This window comes from Anolis sagrei, chromosome 4, assembly GCF_037176765.1.
Source record: "Anolis sagrei isolate rAnoSag1 chromosome 4, rAnoSag1.mat, whole genome shotgun sequence".
Lineage (NCBI taxonomy): Eukaryota > Metazoa > Chordata > Lepidosauria > Squamata > Dactyloidae > Anolis > Anolis sagrei.
This window is the reverse complement of record NC_090024.1, coordinates 144690574-144712090: the sequence shown is the minus strand read 5'-3', so window position 1 is coordinate 144712090 and position 21517 is coordinate 144690574. Positions and strand designations below refer to the sequence as shown.

Here is a 21517-nt window from a genome sequence, read left to right as displayed (position 1 = left end):
AGGATTAGTCAAGTAAAATTAGAAAGTTTGTCACTCTTGCCTTGTTAACCCAACATGGACTGCTCAAAGCCCAGAGATGAGTAAGAGTGTTTTCCCTGCTTTTGGACTGGGCAGATTGGAGGAGGCCCTGTACCTTATTTGAGGAGACAAGCACCATTTCTGGAGCTCTCTAGGAACAGAAAACTATAATCATTCATGTAGTAAGAGAAGTGGACAAGAGAGGCATGGAGGGATGTCAGCTAGAAAAATGACCTTCAGGGTGCATGAAACACAATTTTCCCACCTCTAGGCTGGAACATAGAACAATATATTGGAGGGAAAAATAAATCACATAGTAGGAAGAAAGGAGAGAAAGAGCAGAGAATAGTGTTGGAATAGCAGGTCAGTCTGGGCTTCACATAGCTGAAAATTTGTCAGCCCCTACTTCCACTCTATATCCATCCAATGTTATATGCTAAACTGTATATCAAGGCCCTTGCCATACCAAGTCTAATTTTAAAAATGTCTACCCCTGTACATGGTTTTCATATCAACAATTTTTGTTTGGACTAAGTACTTGGAACCTTTTCAATGTGACACTGACAAGGAATAGACATACTTTGAGGGGATTTATGGCAAAGATGTTTATGGACATTAGATAATAGCTAAATACTTCTAATACTCAGAGAAACACTTCTATTACTCAAAGAAACACTTCTACTACTCAAAGAAAAGTCCTGAAACCTAACTTTGCATTTTAGAATAGCCTTCCTTTTGGTTTTCATGTCATGTTGTGGCAAGTTCACACTGAGCAGTTAGTGCTCACCATCCATTATTACAGATAACCTTGGCCTCAGAAGAAGTTGAAAGCTATCAGCTGTGTCATCCTGGAAGTGAAAATCTTAATGATTGTGAAATTTTCCTACCCACATCATTCCAGAATGAACCCATAACCAGACCTGTGGTGAAACTTCAATTATATTTTATAAAAAATAGTTGACTTTCACAGAAGTGAAGAGATACAATTGCACAATGGTGGACACAATGGTATAAATACATATCATTGAGAAATTGCTTGCAAGAGGTTTAAAAACAGACTGTACAGCACCGCATCTGAAATTGTGCAATAGCCAATGGAATTTTACTTTTTTTTCTCCTAACGATGAGAGCAATCAAATTTTTAATTATTTGATTTTGGAACAGTGTTTTTGAAAAACACAAACGAAAGAGTATGGATGTGCATTCTGATAAATTACTGTCCAAATACATTTTGATGTTGAGCTGTTAGACAGGTTTTTCTTTTCTTAAAAAAATGATGTATGGTAGAAAAAGACATTCATGCAGTTAAGCCACCATTAGTCTCTGACTCTAATATAAGGCAGATCATTAAACTTTTATTTTTTTGTTAAACAATGTCTTTAGCCACTGAATCAACTTTAGTGCTTTCCATACCAAAGTCATGGCAGGCTTTGTGTAGAGTTAAGAAAGATACCTGTAATTCCAACCAGGTCATTTTAAAGAAAGGTTCCACCATATTTGGAATACATTATACTGTAGAAAAAACTTCCTTTCTTAATTCATACTGGAAAAAGAACTGAAAAGGAACCCAGCAGGATGCTTTTGAGTTCAGCACAAATGACACTGCTTTTGGGTGGCCAGAATTAGCATTAGATCATAGTTTATGTATCATCTTCTGTTTTAATTATGTGGAAAAGAGTGACATTGAAGAGGACTTGGTGTCCATTATTCCAGGCGTAGAGAGCTCTATCTCTGGCATTGTAGTCGAGCATGGATATATGAAAGTATTGATTATGAAAGGGTATGTCTGTGTATTCATATGTGGAAGTTTTTGTGGAATATGAGTAGTAGACCTTGGCTCCAGTTAAGTGGGAATTGGTGACATACAAGGTGCCGCATATCATAAAGGATTCCCCAGCACTTCTCTTTGGATATCCTGTACTCCAGCTTTTCATCACTTCCAATGTGTCTTGGTTCAGTTGACTGATGACAATGTTTCCAGCATTCTGGTTAGTTGCGTAGACAGCCCACAAGCCAATTTCATCCGCCATCAGGTCAATATCTGAAAAGCCGCCCCACGTATATGGGTAAACATTGTGAAAGCCTGCATACTCCAGGCTACGTTGAGCAAGCACCCGCCCAGTATCAAAGCTATACTTGATGATGATGTTGCTCTGATATTTGTTGAAGTAGAGAGAACCATTGTAGACAACATGGTTGGTTCCTGCCCATTTGAAAGGGAGATTGTATGTCCTTGATTCTGCACCACTGACAAAGTCTGCTATTGATTTGTATTCACGGACTATTTTGTTGTTGGTGTAACTGTCCATGTACCAGACCTGAAAGCAGAGGAAAAAATAGATTGTGAACATCTGAAGAAGCATAATTTGCAAATCAATGTACTGTTTTAAGCAAATGTCCACTTCCTCTCGGAAACAGGAGACAGATGCCACCTCAATTATCTAGAAACTACTGGAATCCAGCAGAAGAAAAACAAATGTTATGAGCTTTTGCTTGCTGCTGAATATGGAAGACAGGAAGCTATCCATCTATATAGAAGGCTTTCTCATTCCACAGATAAGAAAGTGATGTAAGCAGTTCAGAGCTATAGCCTTACGACCACATCAGATGGGTTTTTCCCCATGTGATGAGGTCCTTAGATCTCATTTGTATGTGTCTTTACTGACATGGTTTTGGTGCCTTTATGTTGAACCATCTAAGAAATTTATCATAATTTTCATATTTAAATAATAAAAACCAACCAATCTTGTTCATTATGTAAACTTGGGAAGAAAATAAAACCTTTGAGCAGAAACCTTTGTTTAGATTAAGGATGGAAATGCACATTTATTATTTGGGCACTTTTATACTAGACAATTATAAGTGATATATTTAATAGGGCTGGGTGGTTTCGTTCGTTAATTTTGTAATTCGTTATTAATTCGTTATTTTTTTTATAACGAAGCGATATTGAACCATTCAGGAGCAACTAAAAATCGAAACGAATTTTTCAATTCGTTTCGTAATTGTTTCGGAATCGTTTCGTAATCGTTTTGAAATTGTTTCGTTATTATTTCTGCATGTCTGGTGCAAGTTTTATAGTTGTTGTTTGTTTTATCAGTGAAAAAAATATATAATTATCACACCAACAGTCAACAACAGAGCGAGAGGGAAGCTTCAGAAGTTCCCCCTGTCCCATTTGGAGGTTTTTTTAGCGTATTGCGCGGTTGCGTCCGCCATTAACGAATCGATTCGTTATTGTTTCGTAATTTCCGAAATTTCGAACTTTTTTAAAGAAAAAATTCGGAATTCTTTTAAAAATTGAAACGCAAAAAACCCCTAAAAACGAATCGAGTTTAGGGGAATTAAAGGGGAGTTTATTGTACTTGTGTAGTGTGAAATGGTCTCCTTCTCACATGCAGGAACAAGAAATTTCTTTCCCCCCTCCTTGTTGAGAAGTGTTAAAAGGGTTTCTATAGTTTTTATAAAAACGTAAAACATTCACATTTCAGAATGTATTTTAAAAAATCATTTGTGCAAAAATTCTTAGGTGTTTTTTTGTCCCAAGACAGGTTTGTACAGAAAAAGAAATATTTTGCACATCATACCCAGTTTTCTGCATGAAATGTTCATTTTTAAAATGCAAAACTCACATTTATTGTTGTACTACTTGGGGTTTTTTTTTTGTACAAAGATAACTTTCTTTGTATCAAAAAATGATAATTTTGCATAAAATAGTTTTCTGTGCAAAAGATTGTTTTTGTAGAAAGTTCAGTTAAATCTAAAATACAACATTTGGTATAATCTATTAGCACCCATGCCAACTAAGCTTAAGGTAGCACACCATTTTCACCATTCTTTCTCAGCTTGGAACCTAATTCGATTGGGCTCATTCTGCCCGATCATTTTGATTACCTCTTTAAATTTTAAATAATATCCTAGGCATGCAGAAATCAACTAATCTGCCCAACAAGGCATGATAAAAGATCTCATTATTTCCAGCTAGTAGTCAAGGGCAGCAATAGCTGAGTTATACAGGTGTGGCTTGCAGAAAACTCAATTCATTTCATGTGAAAGGATCTCAAATAGCAGAAAAATGGAAAGTGGCTAGTTGATGTAAATAAAGCTGTAAGTCAAATGAATGATCTGACTCCGTTTGCCAAATATAGATACATTACTTTTTAAGATGACAGTTTCCAGCATTCCCCAATAGTGGTGATTACATTTGGGAGATTGAGGATTTAGTCCAAAAATCTGACTTTCCTGTATACTGATATCAATTTTGTTTGTATTTGTTCATTAATTTAAAGCAGTTGTTAAAACACTGTTTTTTATTCTGTTTGCATTCCAGTCATCAACCAGAGGAGAGAATTCCTGCTTGGCTCCCAGCAAGAAATGATAAACACCACATACTCGGTTGTTTTTCTCCGATGCTAATGGATCTGTCATCCAAGCACCAAACCGGGTTCCAGATGTCTTGACAGTAACAGGACCAGTGATTTTCATCAGCTTCCCGCATGCTGAAATTAGAAAAACAAAGGGAATTAATTGACATAATGTATGTTGATGGCAGTGTTTTTCTAGATGTGAAAATACACTTGGAAATCCTTCAGAAAATGGCAGTCTTGTTCTTTTGCTTTTCGTCACATCCAAAAGAAAGACACACTTGCTAAGCTAAACAAAAGGGAAGGCACCAGATCCCACCTGACCTTGGAAGCTAAGCAGAGTCAGGCTTGGTTAGGACTTTGATGGAAAAGCACTAAGGAATATCAAGGACTGCTTTTAAGAGGGGGAAAATGACAAACTATATCTTATTCCCTGCCTAAGAAAAACTATGACATTCATGGAATCATTGTAAATCAACAGGTAATTCGAATTGTGATGACTAAAGGATTGGTTATACACGGACGATGAATTTTGGATTACGATTCCAGTTATGAGATGCATAGGATTGTTATTGGTGGCCCAATAATTTGTACTGTATATGTGTTTTATGTTTTTAACTGAATATTGTTTTTAAATGTTGTAAACCGCAATGAGTCGCCGATTTAGGCTGAGATATTAGCGGTATACAAGTGCATTAATAAATAAATAAATAAATTTGAAGGCATGTGCCCAGACCTTTAAATGTCATCTCAGCAGCTGTAAGGATACAAACCCAATATGTTTGGGGTGAGGGAAAGAGAACTATTCCTCTATTTATCATTGTTCATTCTAAATGGGTTATGTAGCATGCATGTAGTAAGTAAAACAAGAACAGTGAGAATCTGGGAAACAAGTCAAAAGATATTTTGCAATGTAATATTGTCAGTTTTTTCCTACACTATAACATTTAATGTGTTTTTAAAAAAATGTTTAATTATACATTGTGGTTTTATCATGCTACTTCTCACCACATACAGCTTTATAGCTTAAAGATAAGACATACCACAAATATAAGACATAGTGATACAAGCTGAAACATAGAGGAAGACATAGAAAGTGAAATGCAAGAACTTTCCACAGTGGCAGTGGAGGTGAGTCCGGGACTCCCTCCCTCTTACTTCCTGTCATTTCCTGCCTCCTCCTCCTTTTCCTCCTTCCCCTTATGTTCTTTCTTATCTTCCTCCCCTAGTGAGGGAGAGAGAGAGTGAGTCACCAGCCTCAATGGGACCATGGTTGGCGGTGCTGATTCCCTTCGGTCCATCTCCTGGGAAGTCTCCTAAGTGAAGTGAGGAGCAGGACGCTCTGCTTTAAATATTGTGTGTCCTCAGGGGGAAGAAGTAAAGCCGCTGTTTTACTCAGCACTATATTTGAATAAATGCAGATTATTGTATCATCTATATAAATAAAAATGTAAAGTTCATTTGTGGGATTAACATAGCTCAAAAACCACTGGACAAATTGACACAAAATTTGGACACAATACATCTATCAAGCCGATGAGTGACCATCACTCATAAAAACACTGAAAAACACAGTGGAAGAGACTTAAAAAGTCCAAAAATAATAATAAATACATTACAACGCATGTGCAAAACCACACACAGACATATATACAAACATACATATACACAAATATATACACACATATATACACACACAAAGCACAGACTGAGCCACAGCAACATGTGGCAGGGGTCAGCTAGTACTTAATAAAAATAAGATATCCCCTGAAAATAAGCTGTAGTGTGTCTTCTTGAGAAAAAAATAAATATAAAACAGTGTGATATTTTTGGGGAAATACAGTAGCTATTTTAAAGAAATAAAGAAAAAGGAGATGTACATTCTGGTATAGAGCCACCATACTGTTATATCTGAGCACTTGACTACAGCTCTAGAGCTCAGGGTTTGAATCCCTGCTCAGCCATAGAAACCTACTGGGCAAGTTACACTCTCTCAGCCTCAGAGAAAGACAAAGCCTCCTTAAAAGAAATCCTGCCAAGAAAACACTGTGATAGGATTGCCTTAGGGCCACTATAAATCATATATGACTTGAAGGCACACACTGACAACAATATGTGGGTATGTAAGATCAAGCATGATTTCAGAAATGAGAGTTTTATTAGAGGACTCTATAACTCCATAATTGGGAAGCTACTACATCAGTGTTCAACTGTTGCAAGATGGGGAAGCATTTTTCAGGTTTTTAAAAGATAAAATAGATATAAATTAGCTGCTATATGTAAAATTGGTTAACATTAGTTGAAATTAATTAAAATCCATACTCCATTAAATATTAAATTCATTCAAATAAACCCATTCATGCTTGAAAAATATATGAAAAGCTGAAATTTAAATGCAAATTTACTTTAATTAATGTGGAATTGACTATAGTGTCGACTATTAATACAGAACTAAGAGGAACAAAATTGCCTAGCATATTGCCTATGAAAAGAATAATTGTGTTGACTGTCCTGCTGATGACACTGCATTTTAAATTGCTTTCCCCTTTAGAACTTTGGGAGGCTACAGCTGAGATATCTGCTGGTTTCTGGAAACCCATGAGATGACTTTGGGGAAATCACTCTTTCTCAGCATGCAATAACAGCAATAGAATATTTCGTTTTAAGTTTTTGGGACAAACAAAATGACTTAAAACCTCACTACCTCTGAGGATGCTTGCCGTAGATGCAGGCGAAACGTCAGGAGAGAATGCCTCTAGAACATGTCCATATAGCCTGAAAAAACCTACAACAACCCAGAGCATTTCTGTTTGTGGATCCATCCTAGATTCCAAAACATATCATGCTTAAGGAGTATTGAGTTCCTTTAATGCAATTACTCATCCTTTTAAAATTCTACTCTTCTATGTGCAGAGACTCAGAAATTCCTTGCTTGCAGAAATGCCCTGATTTGTCTCATGCCGCTAGCTAACCACACTATGAATTTGGCAAATGTTACAACCTCATCAGATGGATTCTGTGTAGCAGGCGTCTAAGTGCGCCTTGCAGCTGTAAGCCGCCCTGGGTCCCCTTCGGGGTGAGAAGGGCGGGGTACAAGAACCCCAAATAAATAAATAAATAAAATTCGGTAGCATACTTCAATGGCATATGCTGGTTCAGCCCTGGTTGACCCATGGATCCTGTTGATTCCCATCTCATGATGCAAAGGAACTTCTGGTGAGTCAACTAGCATGGAACTGGCATATGCTGCTACTGCGGCAATACAGGAAGCTTCCTGTGTTGCACAAGAAGGAATGAGGAGAAGCTGCATGGTCAACCCTTTTCCCCATTGGATCGGCTTAAAGCTAAGTCAGGTGATGCAGGGTGTGGGCAATGAGTTCCCCACATCCTCTGATGGTGGATAGTCACCGGATTCATCACAATGCATAGTGATGGGACCAAGCATTCGAGCAGTAACTATAACAATGCAATACTTGAGATGTCTTAAAGTGATGGACCAACGGACTGATTCTGGATTATGATTTTGAACTTGTGTGATTTTAATTGCTGTTTTAACAATTTATGTTTTATTGCTGGTTTAAATTGTATTTGATATTTTTTGGAATCTGTTTGTCTGTTGGGCATCATATTGTTGCTGTTTGTGAGGGCACCCTGAGTCCCCTTTGGGGTGAAAAGCATGGGGTACAAGTATGGGAAATAAATAAAATAATAATAAATACACTCTGGCAGCCCATTTGAAGAGGTTATTAATCTCATTCATTTCCTTAAAATACTGGTGCCCCATTAAAAATAATGAATCTGACACAGAAGGAAGACATCAGCTGGGATCAATAATTGAATTCTGAGCACAACTACTTAGGGATGCTTGTCAAATCTTTGTTTTGCAAATTCTGATGCGAGCTGACCTGATCTTGCATGGATGTATTAACTGGAATATTCTTATCCACTGGCTTTCACATTTCATGGGCATATTTGGCCCCTAAGACATGTCAAAATACAATTAAGCTCTGACTTTTGAGATATAGCACATCTACAAATAGATATTGTATAATAATTTAATTTTAAAGCTATTGTATATATATTAGAAACAATACATTTAAAATGCAATTAGGAAAAAGGTGGATCTGTAGAAAATATGTAGACTGCCACTTTATAATATCATTTACAAAATGCGCCCGCCCCCCCATACACTCAAGTGAATGAAAAAAGAGGGGGTAATGAAGAGTGGATTTCTATACAGAAAAACTGTGAGCTTTATTTAGTTTGGCTGCTGAAACAAACATCCTGGGGTTCAAAATTATTAAATTACATGGGTTTTGCAGATGCTTCTAATTGCAGGAATCATGTTAATCTTTAACAAGCTCCATTGGATAATCATACAGCTGCACTAACTGAAAGATTTCTACACCAATGATGAGTGGGGAACTGAATGGTGACATGTTCTGGTGTGCCATGGCTCAATGAGCAGTTGTGGCAGAAGTTCCTGCCACTGTTCATCATACCACAGCTTGCTGGCATGAGGGGGCTGGACATGTCATTCTTCAGAACTTGGATATCTTTTAGTCGGTGTAGCTGGCTGGATTCCAAAGTGGTTGCTGGGGATGGATCAGAAGACGGATTATACTTATGGCATTGCAGCAACATCTTGGCCAGGAGCTTTTGGGTACAAAACCTTCCTGCACAGGTAACGTGATTTTTTTTTCTACACAGGAAGGAAGCAAGTAACTTGTGCAGAAAATTGTGTTTCCTTTGCAACCCCCCTCCCCCTGCTTTGACATTTTTGAGCATTAAGAAAGTCTCTTTTCATGTAGGAGTGTGTGTGACTGCAAAATAGTCATTTGGAAAGTACCCTCATCCAATAATAATAATAATAATAATAATAATAATAATAATAATACCAACTTTATTTCTATCCTGCCACCATCTCTCAGGGTGGCTTGCAAAAGCTCATGGTAGTGCAATTAAATGTACAAATACAGTAAAACGCATATCAGTTCTAAACAAAATAATGATAATAACATAAAACATATATAGTTAAAAACAGCATATAAAACCCCTAATCAAAATACTCATGCAGCGATAGCTTCTGATAAAAAGGACCCATGACCTCAGTGCAGAACAGCATTAGACTGGGCTGCATGAATAGAAGCTTATATTTGATCATGTGTCCTTTTGCCTTCTCCCAGAGTGTCTCAAATGTAAGGCTTTGAACATTTATTCACCATCTTTCTCAGGGGACATTATAAAGCTTCACACAAAACAACAACACTCACTACTACAGCCTTTACTTTCTTTAAAGCTGCTGTGAGTCTACAGTATAAAGTAGCAGTATGGAACTGTGTGTGATTTTCAATTTTAATTCCCATTAACTCTATTCAGCATAATCAATACTGGGAGATGATGGGACCAGCAGTTCATCAACATCTAGAAGGATAATAATTCCTCATTTCTGCTGTGATGAGTTGAGTTAGTTCAAGATGATCCATGACAATGACAGAGTGATCTTGTGTCAGTCATTTTTCTCCTCAACCTGATTTATTTCAAAAGGTAGGTGTAGAATTAATAGGAATAGAAAGAATATTCTACAATATTCAAACCAGCCAAAACGATCTTTTTCAAGTGTTGAGAAACTATGACAAAAACAATTCTTAACAGGTATGATTTTGTGAATTTGTGATGTATTCTGCACAAAATCCACATGCAGGAAATTTTCTATACAGGAAAGAAGTATTTTCCGACCAGAAAGTGATATTTCTATGTAGAATTGTACTTTTTTTGGATGGATAGTTTTGCTTCCTTTGCAGAAAATGGGGTCCTATTCTGTGCAAACTTTGCTCATGGGGGATTAGCATAGAAAACAGAATTTTCTGCACAGAAACTAGCTTTTATTTTGCACAGGAGTGAATATTGTGTGGTTGTGTTTCTTACACAGAAAAACAACCACATATAAAGTTTTCAAGGAATAAGTCCCAAATTGCAAATAGCCTTATAAACCAGTATGGTTTTTGAAAATGGATTCCCAGTGAGAAGGAAATTGCCAAATACTCATAACTTCCTTTGAGGAAAAAAACCCCATCAGAATCACACCCCTAAAATAAAATGAGGAAGAAGGGAGCCATCTATTGCACTTTCAACTCATTGGCTATGTATGTAAATAATTAATAAAAATAAACAAATAAATGTTGAAAAATCCAAGAAGTATACATTAGCTTTAGAAATCCGACATGCAAGTAAATAGGTCAGTTTAGAGACAAGCAGGGCGGCATGATTTGACTGTATTGGCCAAGCTGTGATTTCATTTCCTACTCTTAAGTTCCTGGTAATGAAAGCACTGTATCATCTGAGCCTATTACATTCAGTCAGAATGGGACAAATGCTCTGATAAGCTGCCTTAAGGCATTCAATCCATTGCCAGGGAAAATGGATTTAATGCAAATACGTACATACTGAATAGACATTAAAGCCTATGAATGACACAGACTGGAACTAAGTGTCACGAGAGCTGTACATTTTCCCTCCTCCCTTTCCCAGAAGCCTCATTACTATAAAATATGTGATGTAATGTAACAGGACTATTTTCCATCTTTCTAGTGGCAGTCAATGAAAGGGAAAAGGAAAAGGCCAATCCACAGTATTGATAATGTGTCATGAGTGTTGTAGTATAGTTGGCACTCTATATCCATGGATTCGGTATCCACAGAGTCAACCTTCAACAGCTGGACAATATTTTCAAAAAGTCAAAAGACAAGGCTTGATTTTGCCACTGTATATGAGGGATACCATTTTACTACGTCATTTTAGATAATGGAACTTGAGCATCCATGAATTTTGGTATCCATAGGAGATCTTGGAACTAAACTATGACCGACACCAGAGGTCCACTATACTCTGTATGATGTGGGGCTGCTTTTGTGGGAGCCATGCAGCTCTCAAAAAAACTTGCTCTACCCACAGACTGAAGACTTTATTAAGAGAGCAGGGTGTTTATCTGGACATTAGTTGAAGAAATTGAAATGGCTAAAAACACCCTTGTCTGAAATATTGATATAATAATTCTGGTCTTCTGCTTTGAGTGGACGGATCTGGAGCAGCTTCAGTTGATTATTAGATTAAGATTCAGTTGATTATTAGATTATCCCACTGGGATTGAAGGAGAGTGTAATATTACTGTGGTGTTATGATCCATAGTATTATGAAGAGCATCCTTCCATTTCTCATTCCTCTTCACACATTGTCTTTTCTTGTCACTTTTATCGGAATTATCAGTTTTCAGATTTATTTAATAATGGAGTGAGTGTAGTCCCCACCCACTCCATTATTAAAAAGGAAAAGCCTAGAGAAACAAGCTTATAGGATCCTTGACTTTGCTCTCCGATCCCTCTACTCTACAGTAGACCCAAGCAGATGATCTTAAATATGGGGAAACTTCACTTTCCCCTCCAATCCAGATACTCTAGAGTAGACACAAGCAGCTGTTTTACACCAGACATCACTTGAGAGAAAACCTGACTTTAAAAAGTTACTATGCCAAGCTCATGAATCATGATTTTGGGAGACCGGCCACAGGAACGCCCCTTACTTCACATAGCTGAAGCGATTAAACATAGGGAATTTGACAGATCTCATCCCACATGTTTTCCCCTGCTTTATCTTCTTTCATAGCTATTCCTGAGATTAGAAGATGATCTTTGACCATATCATCACCCCCCCCCCCCCGGCCCAAATTTCCTGGAACTTCTGAGTACCTTCTCTGAGGGGCATGACAGGTGCTGATGGGACCATGGTGTATAGGGAATCCCTCTCAAGTTATATGCCCATGATTTTAAAAAAAAATCTCCCAGAAGCAATGGATGCACAACCTGTTCCAGTGATAGGTAAATATTAGGATTTTTCCACACTGTGTGACCCCCCACCCACGATCCCCATCTAACCAGAAACCATGGCATACATTAAGTTTCTCCAAAATGAGGCTACAGTCAGCTTTCCCCATTTGTGGGTTTGACCTTTGTGGGTTTGATTATTCATGGGTTTGATTAATATGTTTTCTCTACAAATTTCAATATCCTCCAAAACAATAATATTGTCCACTCTTATCGCCCCTATAGGTTTACATAGTAGGTGGCTTCTGATAGTCTTGTGAATGAGACCAGAGTTTATCTACCCTTTGTCATACCAATAAATAGAGTGTCATATTTAATTTTGGGTCCTTAAAAATGGTTAGCAAGCAGTGCTATCATGAGTTAAGTATTATCCTTCCTTAATCCCACTCCTTTCCATTCACAGAAGATAGTGCCTGGATCCAAATCCATAGACACATTTCTTGAATTTTCCAGCCGATGTACCAAATGATTGGGAAACCAATTCCTTGCAAAATAATACTAGTATCCTTCTCCAATTGCATATTTTTCAAAATGGGGGGTAGATTCTTTCTTATCAGGTGCTTAGTTTGATATTATGGGAAGGGGGGACCAGAAAAGGAAATAACATGATTAATGAGTCTTTGTAGCAGTCAAGCTCCGACAGCTGCACCCCTCTACATTTGCATGCAGGAAACAGCTCAGAATGAAAAGGCAGGCCCTGAAGCATGTCTCAGCCATGAGTGCTGAACATGATGGATCAGACTATACTATTTTAAGGAACTTAAAGCCCCAGTGGAAAACTGTTGTAGAGAAAATTACTCTTAGAACACTTACTAACTGGCCCACTAAGTACTGACCTTGGGAACACACAGAGTGAGATTCTTGCATTGATGGATGGATCAGACAGGAATTGTAAGCTCAAGGTAGAATAGTATTGGAAGAAAATACAGGCCCTTGTCTGCTTATCATGGAACTCTTCCTGATTGATTGATTGCTTCCCACAGTGCTCACACAACCATTAATCCACATCAATTGCTTTCTTTGCCCATTATTGCATTCTTGTTGATCAATGTGGCTGAAAAGTAGGTCTGTACTTAAAGTTAAAAAAAACTTTTCAGTACATTTGAAAGGGTGAAGTGGAGAAATCTGTAGGCTAACATTTATAGAAACTTGAAGAGTGTGGGTGTTACAATCATAATACTTCAGTTAATGAAGAAGATATGTTCCTGACAATATAGACACCTGAACAGAAATGACTACATCAAGGAAGTATTATACAGTGTTTCCTAACCTATCGCAGGGGTTCCGTTCCAGGAAACCACACGATAAGTGAAAAATCACAATGTAGGGACGCTGTACTCTCTCTCTCTTCCTCTACTTGTATGCAACGTATTTAAATTAATTTGTTTGAAAAGCCGCGAAACAGTGAGTCTGCGGTTAGTGAACCACGAAGTGGTGAGGGAACACTGTATAAGTTGAAAATAAATATGCCCCCAATTGACCCCCCCCCCCACAAAAAACCCCGAGTGGATTATACACAGGTCAATGTGATCCCTCTAACTGCTATGGCATTGCTTCTGGCCTTTTTAAATGCTTGGGCAGGAAAATGGCAGCAGTGGCAGTGGCTCTATGGTACTACCCTGCCTTGGAAGGGAGAGCAGAGCTGGTTGGTTCTTCTATTATGGTAGATACTCCCTGGAGAGACTCTTTGCTGACCACCCCCACTTGTCCACAGTTATCCTGCTTGTCTCCTCCTACTTCTTTCCACCATTTTTGAGGAGACAAGTGGCCTGCTCTGGAAAACTGAAGTCAGGTAAGGACCTCTCCCTGACTCCGATCTCCCTTATTGCTGCTGATGTTTCTTCACTCAGAGTTTTTGTGATGGATAGACATCCCTTGTTAGTGCAGGAGGTGGTACTGATAAGTCCCACTCCTTTGTACTCAGATTTTCACAGTTAAGGTTGGTGTGCTAACTGCACCAATTTCTAGAGATGTTGGAACTGGCCATGTTGATATATGCCATGTTGCTATATGGCATCTGGATTACCGTATTGCACTCTGTATGGGGCTGCTTTGGAGAGCATTCAGAAACTTCAGCTGATCCAAGTTGTAGTCAGATTTTTAACTGGGTACAAAAACACACATCTCTTTTCTGGAACACTGGCTGCCAGTTTGTTTCTGGTCACAATCCCAAGTGATGACAGTGATCTATAAAAGCCTACACAGGGTGCATTCTGAAGGACTATGCCTTCCCTTCTGAACCTGCCCAAGCTTCAAAGGAGGCATTTCTTTTGTTCCCACAACCTTCACAGGGACATTTGGTGGGAATGCAAAAGACAACCTTCTCTGTGGCTGCTTCCAACCCCCTGAACATCCTAGGGAGACCAGGATGGATCAGTATTTGCTTCTTTTCCCATGGCAGGTGCAGAATTGTTTAATTCAGCATGTTTTGAGAATTTATTGTTGTTAATAGAAAATGGCTTTTTATGGAGTTGTTCTGCTTCTATTTGTTCTCTTAAAATACTGTTTTAAATGGTTTTAATTCTGTTATTCATTTAATACTATTTTATTTTCAACTTCGTGAATATTTTTAGTCATATGTGTTTTTTTAAAATTGGCTGCCTATTTGGCAAGCTTCCTTTAGTTCTAGTTTGGGGAAAAGGTAGGGTATAAATAAAACAGTGGATGCACATTGCTGTCTCCTTTTATTAAAAATGCACCTTAATGCAGCCTGTATGTTATGAGAAAAAGGAAAGTTACCTCCCACTCTATATATAGTATTACTTTTTTTTAAAAAAAGTAAGCTACCTGAGTCCCAATTTTGGGAATAATACAAACAATAAGAAAAAAGTCTCCTTCCCATGAAACATTTGGATAGCCAATCTTAAAAAAATTGAGGAAGTACTTCTTTATTTTTGCAGCTCAACATGGTGAAGATGGAAAGGCACTGTCTTTCCAACATTGAATTAAAACACCTTGCAGAGTGAGAAATCACATTTATGTTCCCAGAGGCCCTGAGCAAAATTGAGAAGATGACTTTGTAATAAGATAATGGACAAAATAAAATGGTTGTGTTTTTAATTCTCTGTTATCTTGATGTTAAAGCTGTCTTCTCTAGGTTTTCGTAATAGAAGACACAATTTTAAGACCCCCCCCCAACAATTCTAAAAAACAATAACATTACAATAGAAACTTAGCCCAGTATCCACAAAATTAGAATTCAAAATATTGTGATGTACCACTTTGATAATTTTGCCATTTACTGGACATTCTTTTTGAAAAATGAAGAAGAAAAGCCTCAAGATGTATTATAATTAAAATGTATCCCTCTCTATTGAGAGAACCCTTCAATGGAAGAGCTACACCAACTTTCAGGCATAACTGGAACAACACTTGCATTTCATTGAGATAGTGATAGTAATGTTGAGGCCACCTTGCAAAGCTGTGCTGTATGTGAATACTGGCCTTGGCCGGATAGGACAATCCAATAGCTATCTTTATTTTCACAGTATTCCTACATAGAGGACTGGTCTTACCATTTGGCAGAATGAGGCAACTGCCTCAAAAGGTAGATACTGAGAAATGGAAATATTACTGTCATTGCTTCCAAGCTCGTGGCTATTCTCTTAGGAAGGGGGCATACCTCTTGCTATTCTATGGGACAAAGAAAGGTGAAGGGCTGATGTTGTGGTGGTTTGCAAATGATATGGAGAGACTGAAAGATGGCCTAGTGTCAATGCAACTCATGATTTGCTATAGGAAGGCAGAAGGCAACATAAAGGCCAAAGGGCAGTTGAAAAACAAAGCAGGTTGGGGTCTGTTGCACATCTGCATGAGTTTCAGCGAATACTTTTTTGGACTACAATTCCAAAAATCCAGCAGCTGCTATGGGGATAAAAGGAGCAAGAGTAAAAAGAAAACTTCTCCAAGCTTGTCCTCCACCTCATTTTACTTGTTTTCCCAATGTCACCCTCCTCATGAGTGCTGGACTTGTTTCTGCCAAACTGTAGCTCTTCTCTTTGTATAACAGCTGCTTCTATTTGTACAGGCTTTTAAAAAATCACAAATATTAGAACAAAGAAAGAAGAGAAGCCAGTGGAACAACTTAGTTAATTGCAATTGCTTTGAATAGGAGCAGCTCTCAACTGATGTTGGCTGAATTGGAACCAACACTTCTATCTTTTGTTAAGCTGACAGCTTACATGAGATTTGAGCTGACTTCAAAATGAGACCGAGCTAAAGAATGTCAGGTTTTCCTGGTGTGGAAATGGTAAAATAATTGAACTGTTCTGGGTGAGGTGCCTCCCAAAGAATTAGTATCAGAATGTCCAATGGGGATCTCCAAAATGCTGCAGTCAGGAATGCACTAAATGGCCCCTCACAGTCCTCGTGTCAGCCCCTGGCTTCTGTGGGCAGCCAACTTAAAACTGGCATGTACCCGCTGTAGGCACCTGTCCTAAGCAACAGCTTGGAGGCACTGTTTTGTTGCTCCCAAAATCCTCCATCTATCATGCTGTGAAATTCTAGAAATTATAATATAACACATAAACCATCCTTACACACAAACCCATCCATAGGTGTGCTCTCACATCCACTGTGTATAGAATTCTATATAGTGCAAGGGTGCTGGATCTTACCACAATCAAAATTTCCCATAGTGTTGCTGATGTGGCACCATTTTCGGTCACAATGGGATATTTAAAATATGGCTGGACTCATTAGTCACCACAGACAGGTTAGTTCACCTTGGCCTAATGGCATGGAAGGGGATACATTGATCAGTGCTCCTTTGAATCTGAAGACCACCCAAGATTGGCAAAATTATCTCAACTAGCAAAGGGAGTTACTCTAAAAGTAATATTTTCATGTCCTGGAGTTGAACCTAGTCCTTTGGCAAACTGCTATTTTCTGAGCTGCCTTTCAGAGCTACTGAGATGATGCCCATAAGGAGTTACCTAAGGGCTAAGTATGACTAATATGGATGATGTCTCAATTCCTCATGGAAACAATCAAAAAGAGAAGCTTTTAAAGGTTGTAGAAACTGATATGCTGGCAGGAGGGAAAGTGATGGAGGAGGTGAAGGCATCCTGTCCTGTTATGTCCTTCTGTCACCTCTGAAATGAATGGTAAAGATTACCTTTGAATGCATTAGGTGTACATTGCTTTCCCTGACTCTGGTGCTTACTGAAAATGCCACCTTAATGTTCCTAATAAGCACCTCTTATCAACTTCCCGATAGCAAGGGATTGTCAGTAAGAGAAATGTCTCCACTACCTGTGTCTATTAGGGATATAATTTCAATGTGCTGCTATGCTTAGAGGAAGATCAGTGCAGGCCATAAAAACCATCTGCCAAATACATTTTCTACAACAGTGGAGACAGCAGGCATTCTACAGAACCGAGGGTGAGCTTCAGGACCAGATTAAATGCCAGCTCACTCTCAAAGCAGGCAGTGTCAGGCAATGAATTCAATTTTATTCTCCTACAAAGAGAGAACAGGTCGTCTGAGTATTTTCCCCAGACGCTGGTAGAATGCAGAATAGAAATGCTCTATACAGTGCTCGTCTATACATTGTGTTCCTCTGTTGCTGCAGGATCCAACTAGGTTCACATGGCTACATCATTTTTTCCAAGAGGAACAATAGGAGAGCTGAAATTTAACACATACAGGGAGGTCATGTTGAAGTGCCTGCGTGATGTTTCTCTTTTCTGATACTTTTATACTGTGTACACAGTACACAGCTTATTATTAAATGTGAAATTCTCTACCACAAGATGGAGAGCTTTAGAAAGAGACTGGACAAATTCATTTCTTTTTATTCACTGTCAAGGTGACTTAGTGGTATGGTGACCCTATAAATGAGAGAACTCCAAGAAACTCTGTCATCAACCACCCTGATCAGATGCTGCAAATCAAGGCACGTGGCTTTTTTGACTGGGGATACATTTATACTATTGATTTAATACAGTTTGTCATCACTTTAACTTTTAATAGTTTTCTTAGATCTACAGAGACACTCGCTGGAACACCTCAGCAAGCGAGAGTTCAAAAGTGGCAGGCTCAAACCCAGCACCTCAATCTGTGGGTGATACCAGATGAGAGATTCCCCCCTGGGCACACAGAAGACTGGCCAACTTGGAAGGCGCTGAACAGACTGCGCTCTGGCACCATGAGATGCAGAGCCAATCTTAAGAAATGGGGCTACAAAGTGGAATCCATGACATGCGAGTGTGGAGAAGAGCAAACCACTGACCACCTGCTGCAATGCAACCTGAGCCCTGCCACATGCACGATGGAGGACCTTCTTGCGGCAACACCAGAGGCACTCCAAGTGGCCAGATACTGGTCAAAGGACATTTAATCAGCTACCAAGTTTGCAAAATTTGTGTTTTGTTTTTTTCCCTCTTTGTTTGTTTTGTTCTGTTAAAAATGTAATACAATGTTCTGATTGCGGATGACACGATAAATAAATAAATCACTTTAACTGCTATAGTTAATTCTATGGAATCAGAGGATTTGTACTTTGGTGAGGCATCAGTACTCTTTGGCAGAGAAGGCTGAAGACCTTGTAAAATTACAACCCACAATTCCATAGCATCAAGTCTTGGCTGTCAAAGTGATGTAAAACTGTGTGAATTCTTTAGTGTAGATGCAACACCATGTTCATCTTTTTCTACTGCTTCTCAATTTACCAAACTTTACTGACTTTTCTGATGAGTCATGCCATCTCATGATATCAACCAAGTATGATAGCCTTACTTTGGTTATTTTGGGTTTCTAGGGAGAACTCAGACTTGATTTGTTCTGGTACTCATTTTTGGGCATCTTGGCAGTTCATTATATCCACAGAGCTCTCCTCCAGTAGCACATTTCAAATGAACTGATTATTGATCAGATCCTGGAATAAGGGGCAGTGTAGAAGGGGTCTAAGCCTGACTACAGGAAACACACATTTTCCCTGTCAAAACAGCTCATTTGGCTACCTGTCATTTACAGGTACAAGTCAAAATGCTGATTATTACCTATAAAGCCCTGGATAGTTCACATATCTTTCTATACAGTCCAGAGTGTGTTTAGAAATCTTCTGGGCAAGTCCTTCTGCACTGAAACTCCTTGTCTTGGCCATGTGGGGATGAAAGGCAGTAAAATTTCAAATGGTCACATGGCCCTCACATGACCAAGAAGGAGAGTGGCTTTGCCTGTATCCATATTCCAATGATATTAAATGATGGTAATTGTATTAAAAAGTGGGTGGTAACTGAACAACTTTAAAAAATAGATAATATGTTTTTTAGTATCACGTATGCCAGCTTTTCCTGGAGGCTGCACACTGAGTCAGAGGTAAAAGATGACACTGAAATTCAGTTATCTTCTAAATAATTGATTCTCAGCATCTTCCTTTGATACTAGGAACAGCACAGGGATAGCAGGCAAAATACAGGCAAGGAAAGAAAGACTGGATGTGAAATCTCTTTGGGGCTCTTTCTGTTAGTACAAATACACAATCATATGACATTGCATTAATGAAAGTTACAGGAATGCAAAATTCCCTTACCATTTATGAAGAATCACTTCTCAGTATCCTCAATATAAATAGAGAACCTGTCTTTTTATTGCAAGTAATCTGCTGTTTGTAGGTTCTGGATTATACCGGAGAGACAGGAGCCACTGGATTGAATTGATATCAGCTTGACTCAACAGTATTATCTCTCATGGACTACAGCTCCCAAACACCCCAGCTACCACAAAAACCTCTGGGGATAAGAGCTGTTGTTGTGTAAAATACTGCTTTGGAAAAGGTTGTTCTATATTTTACAGGGGATTTGGAATTATATGGGGTGAGTAGGGGTCACTTTTTGAAGTTTTTAAAACAAACTGATTTTGCCAGGTAGTCAATTGTAGAAATTCATCTGAAGGCCACTATAAGTTGAAAATGACTTGAAGGCAAACAACAACAAGGGTCTACTCAGAGGATGAAATCTTAATTCCTAATTCTGTTTCCCTTGGTCAATATTGTGCAAACTGTGGTTGAGCGTAAGAACTCCAAACAGTTGGAACTGCCCCAGGTGTGTACAAGTAAAGAAGTATTGCACCCAACTGTGAACTTACTCAGTTTCTTCATGCAGTCCCGGAGCCTGGTTTCCAAACTAAGCACCCGCTGATGTAGTTCCTCATAATCATAGGCACCAATTTCCTCTTGGATCCCCGTAAGAACTGAAGATAGATTTCTAATTTCCTCTTTGAACTGGGTGATTAACTTGGCATCAGTTTTGTACTGTTCCAGAACTGGGATCAGTGGCAGGAGCTCATCCATCTTTTCTTTCAATTCCTGGAGGAGAAAGAGAGAGAAGGAAGGAGGCAGAGGAAATGTGCATTAGGGAAGTCTAAATGTATTATGTCCTCTAAATTCTTTCATAAGATCCTTTTAGATGTCTTATCAAATCTACTCCTAAAATTCTCATTGATCTGGATATCAAAACTATGACTGGTGTCCCAGGAGAGATTTGGAAAACTCAATGAGGCTTTGTATTAAATCACATGAAGCGGGTTTTTTCCCCTTTAAAATAACTGATTTTCTTTTGAACTAATCTTTGTCGGTGCGGTACATGTCTTGTATACACAGAATCCATGGTTTCAACTACCCATATCTGAAAAAAATATGCCTTCTCTAGGTATTTTCTAGCACACTAGGATATGCTTCCCTTGGAAGTTCACAATAGAGATGCATTGGAAGGCATGGTGAAAACTGGAGAGGTGTCCTCTCTAGCCATTTTCTAGGTCCTCCGGGATGACTCTATAATACGCTTATGCTGGAAGTTGTTCACAACCCAAAGTGAATCAGTAGGGTTCACCATTACCCAAAGTTTAGTGTGTCCTTGAAAAAAATCTATGAATATGGGGCTTGTAATATAAAAGATTTTTTTTAAAGTTTCCAAGTTTTAAAAAATCAGAAATGTACCTCTAGCCATATATTTACCTTATACAATGTCTTTATTGTCTCAGTTGCACTGTATTGGAATGCTAATGTTTCTTATCTTTCTGTTTAGAGAGCTGATTGATTGAAATACACAGATTTATCTGATTATCTAAGGATACCTCCGAGGGTTGAGAAGAGCGGGGTACAAGTATTTGAAATAAATGAAATAAATAAATTGTCTTCAACAATTGGTCAGTGTAGTCAAAGGTTTAGTGTGAAAGAATAAATTTCAGGTCCATAGATGATCCAGTCCATTTTCCTGAACAAATGACAACTTTTCTCAGTATTTTAACCACCC

The 21517-nt window shown here is 38.4% G+C and overlaps 1 protein-coding gene across 2 annotated transcripts in view; it reads right to left on the bottom strand.

Moving 5' to 3' along the window:
• Nucleotides 1-608: 608 nt before the first annotated feature.
• OLFM3 (olfactomedin 3) overlaps nt 609-21517 on the bottom strand; it is a 202743-nt gene continuing 181834 nt past the window's right edge. For both annotated transcript variants that reach the window (XM_060774022.2, XM_060774021.2), the window contains exons 4-6: nt 20352-20571; nt 4411-4517; nt 609-2336 (exon numbers count right to left, since the gene is read on the bottom strand). In XM_060774022.2, coding sequence (XP_060630005.1) covers nt 1659-2336; nt 4411-4517; nt 20352-20571 — 1005 coding nt within the window. In that variant the 3' untranslated portion in view covers nt 609-1658. The remainder of the gene's footprint in view (nt 2337-4410; nt 4518-20351; nt 20572-21517) is intronic.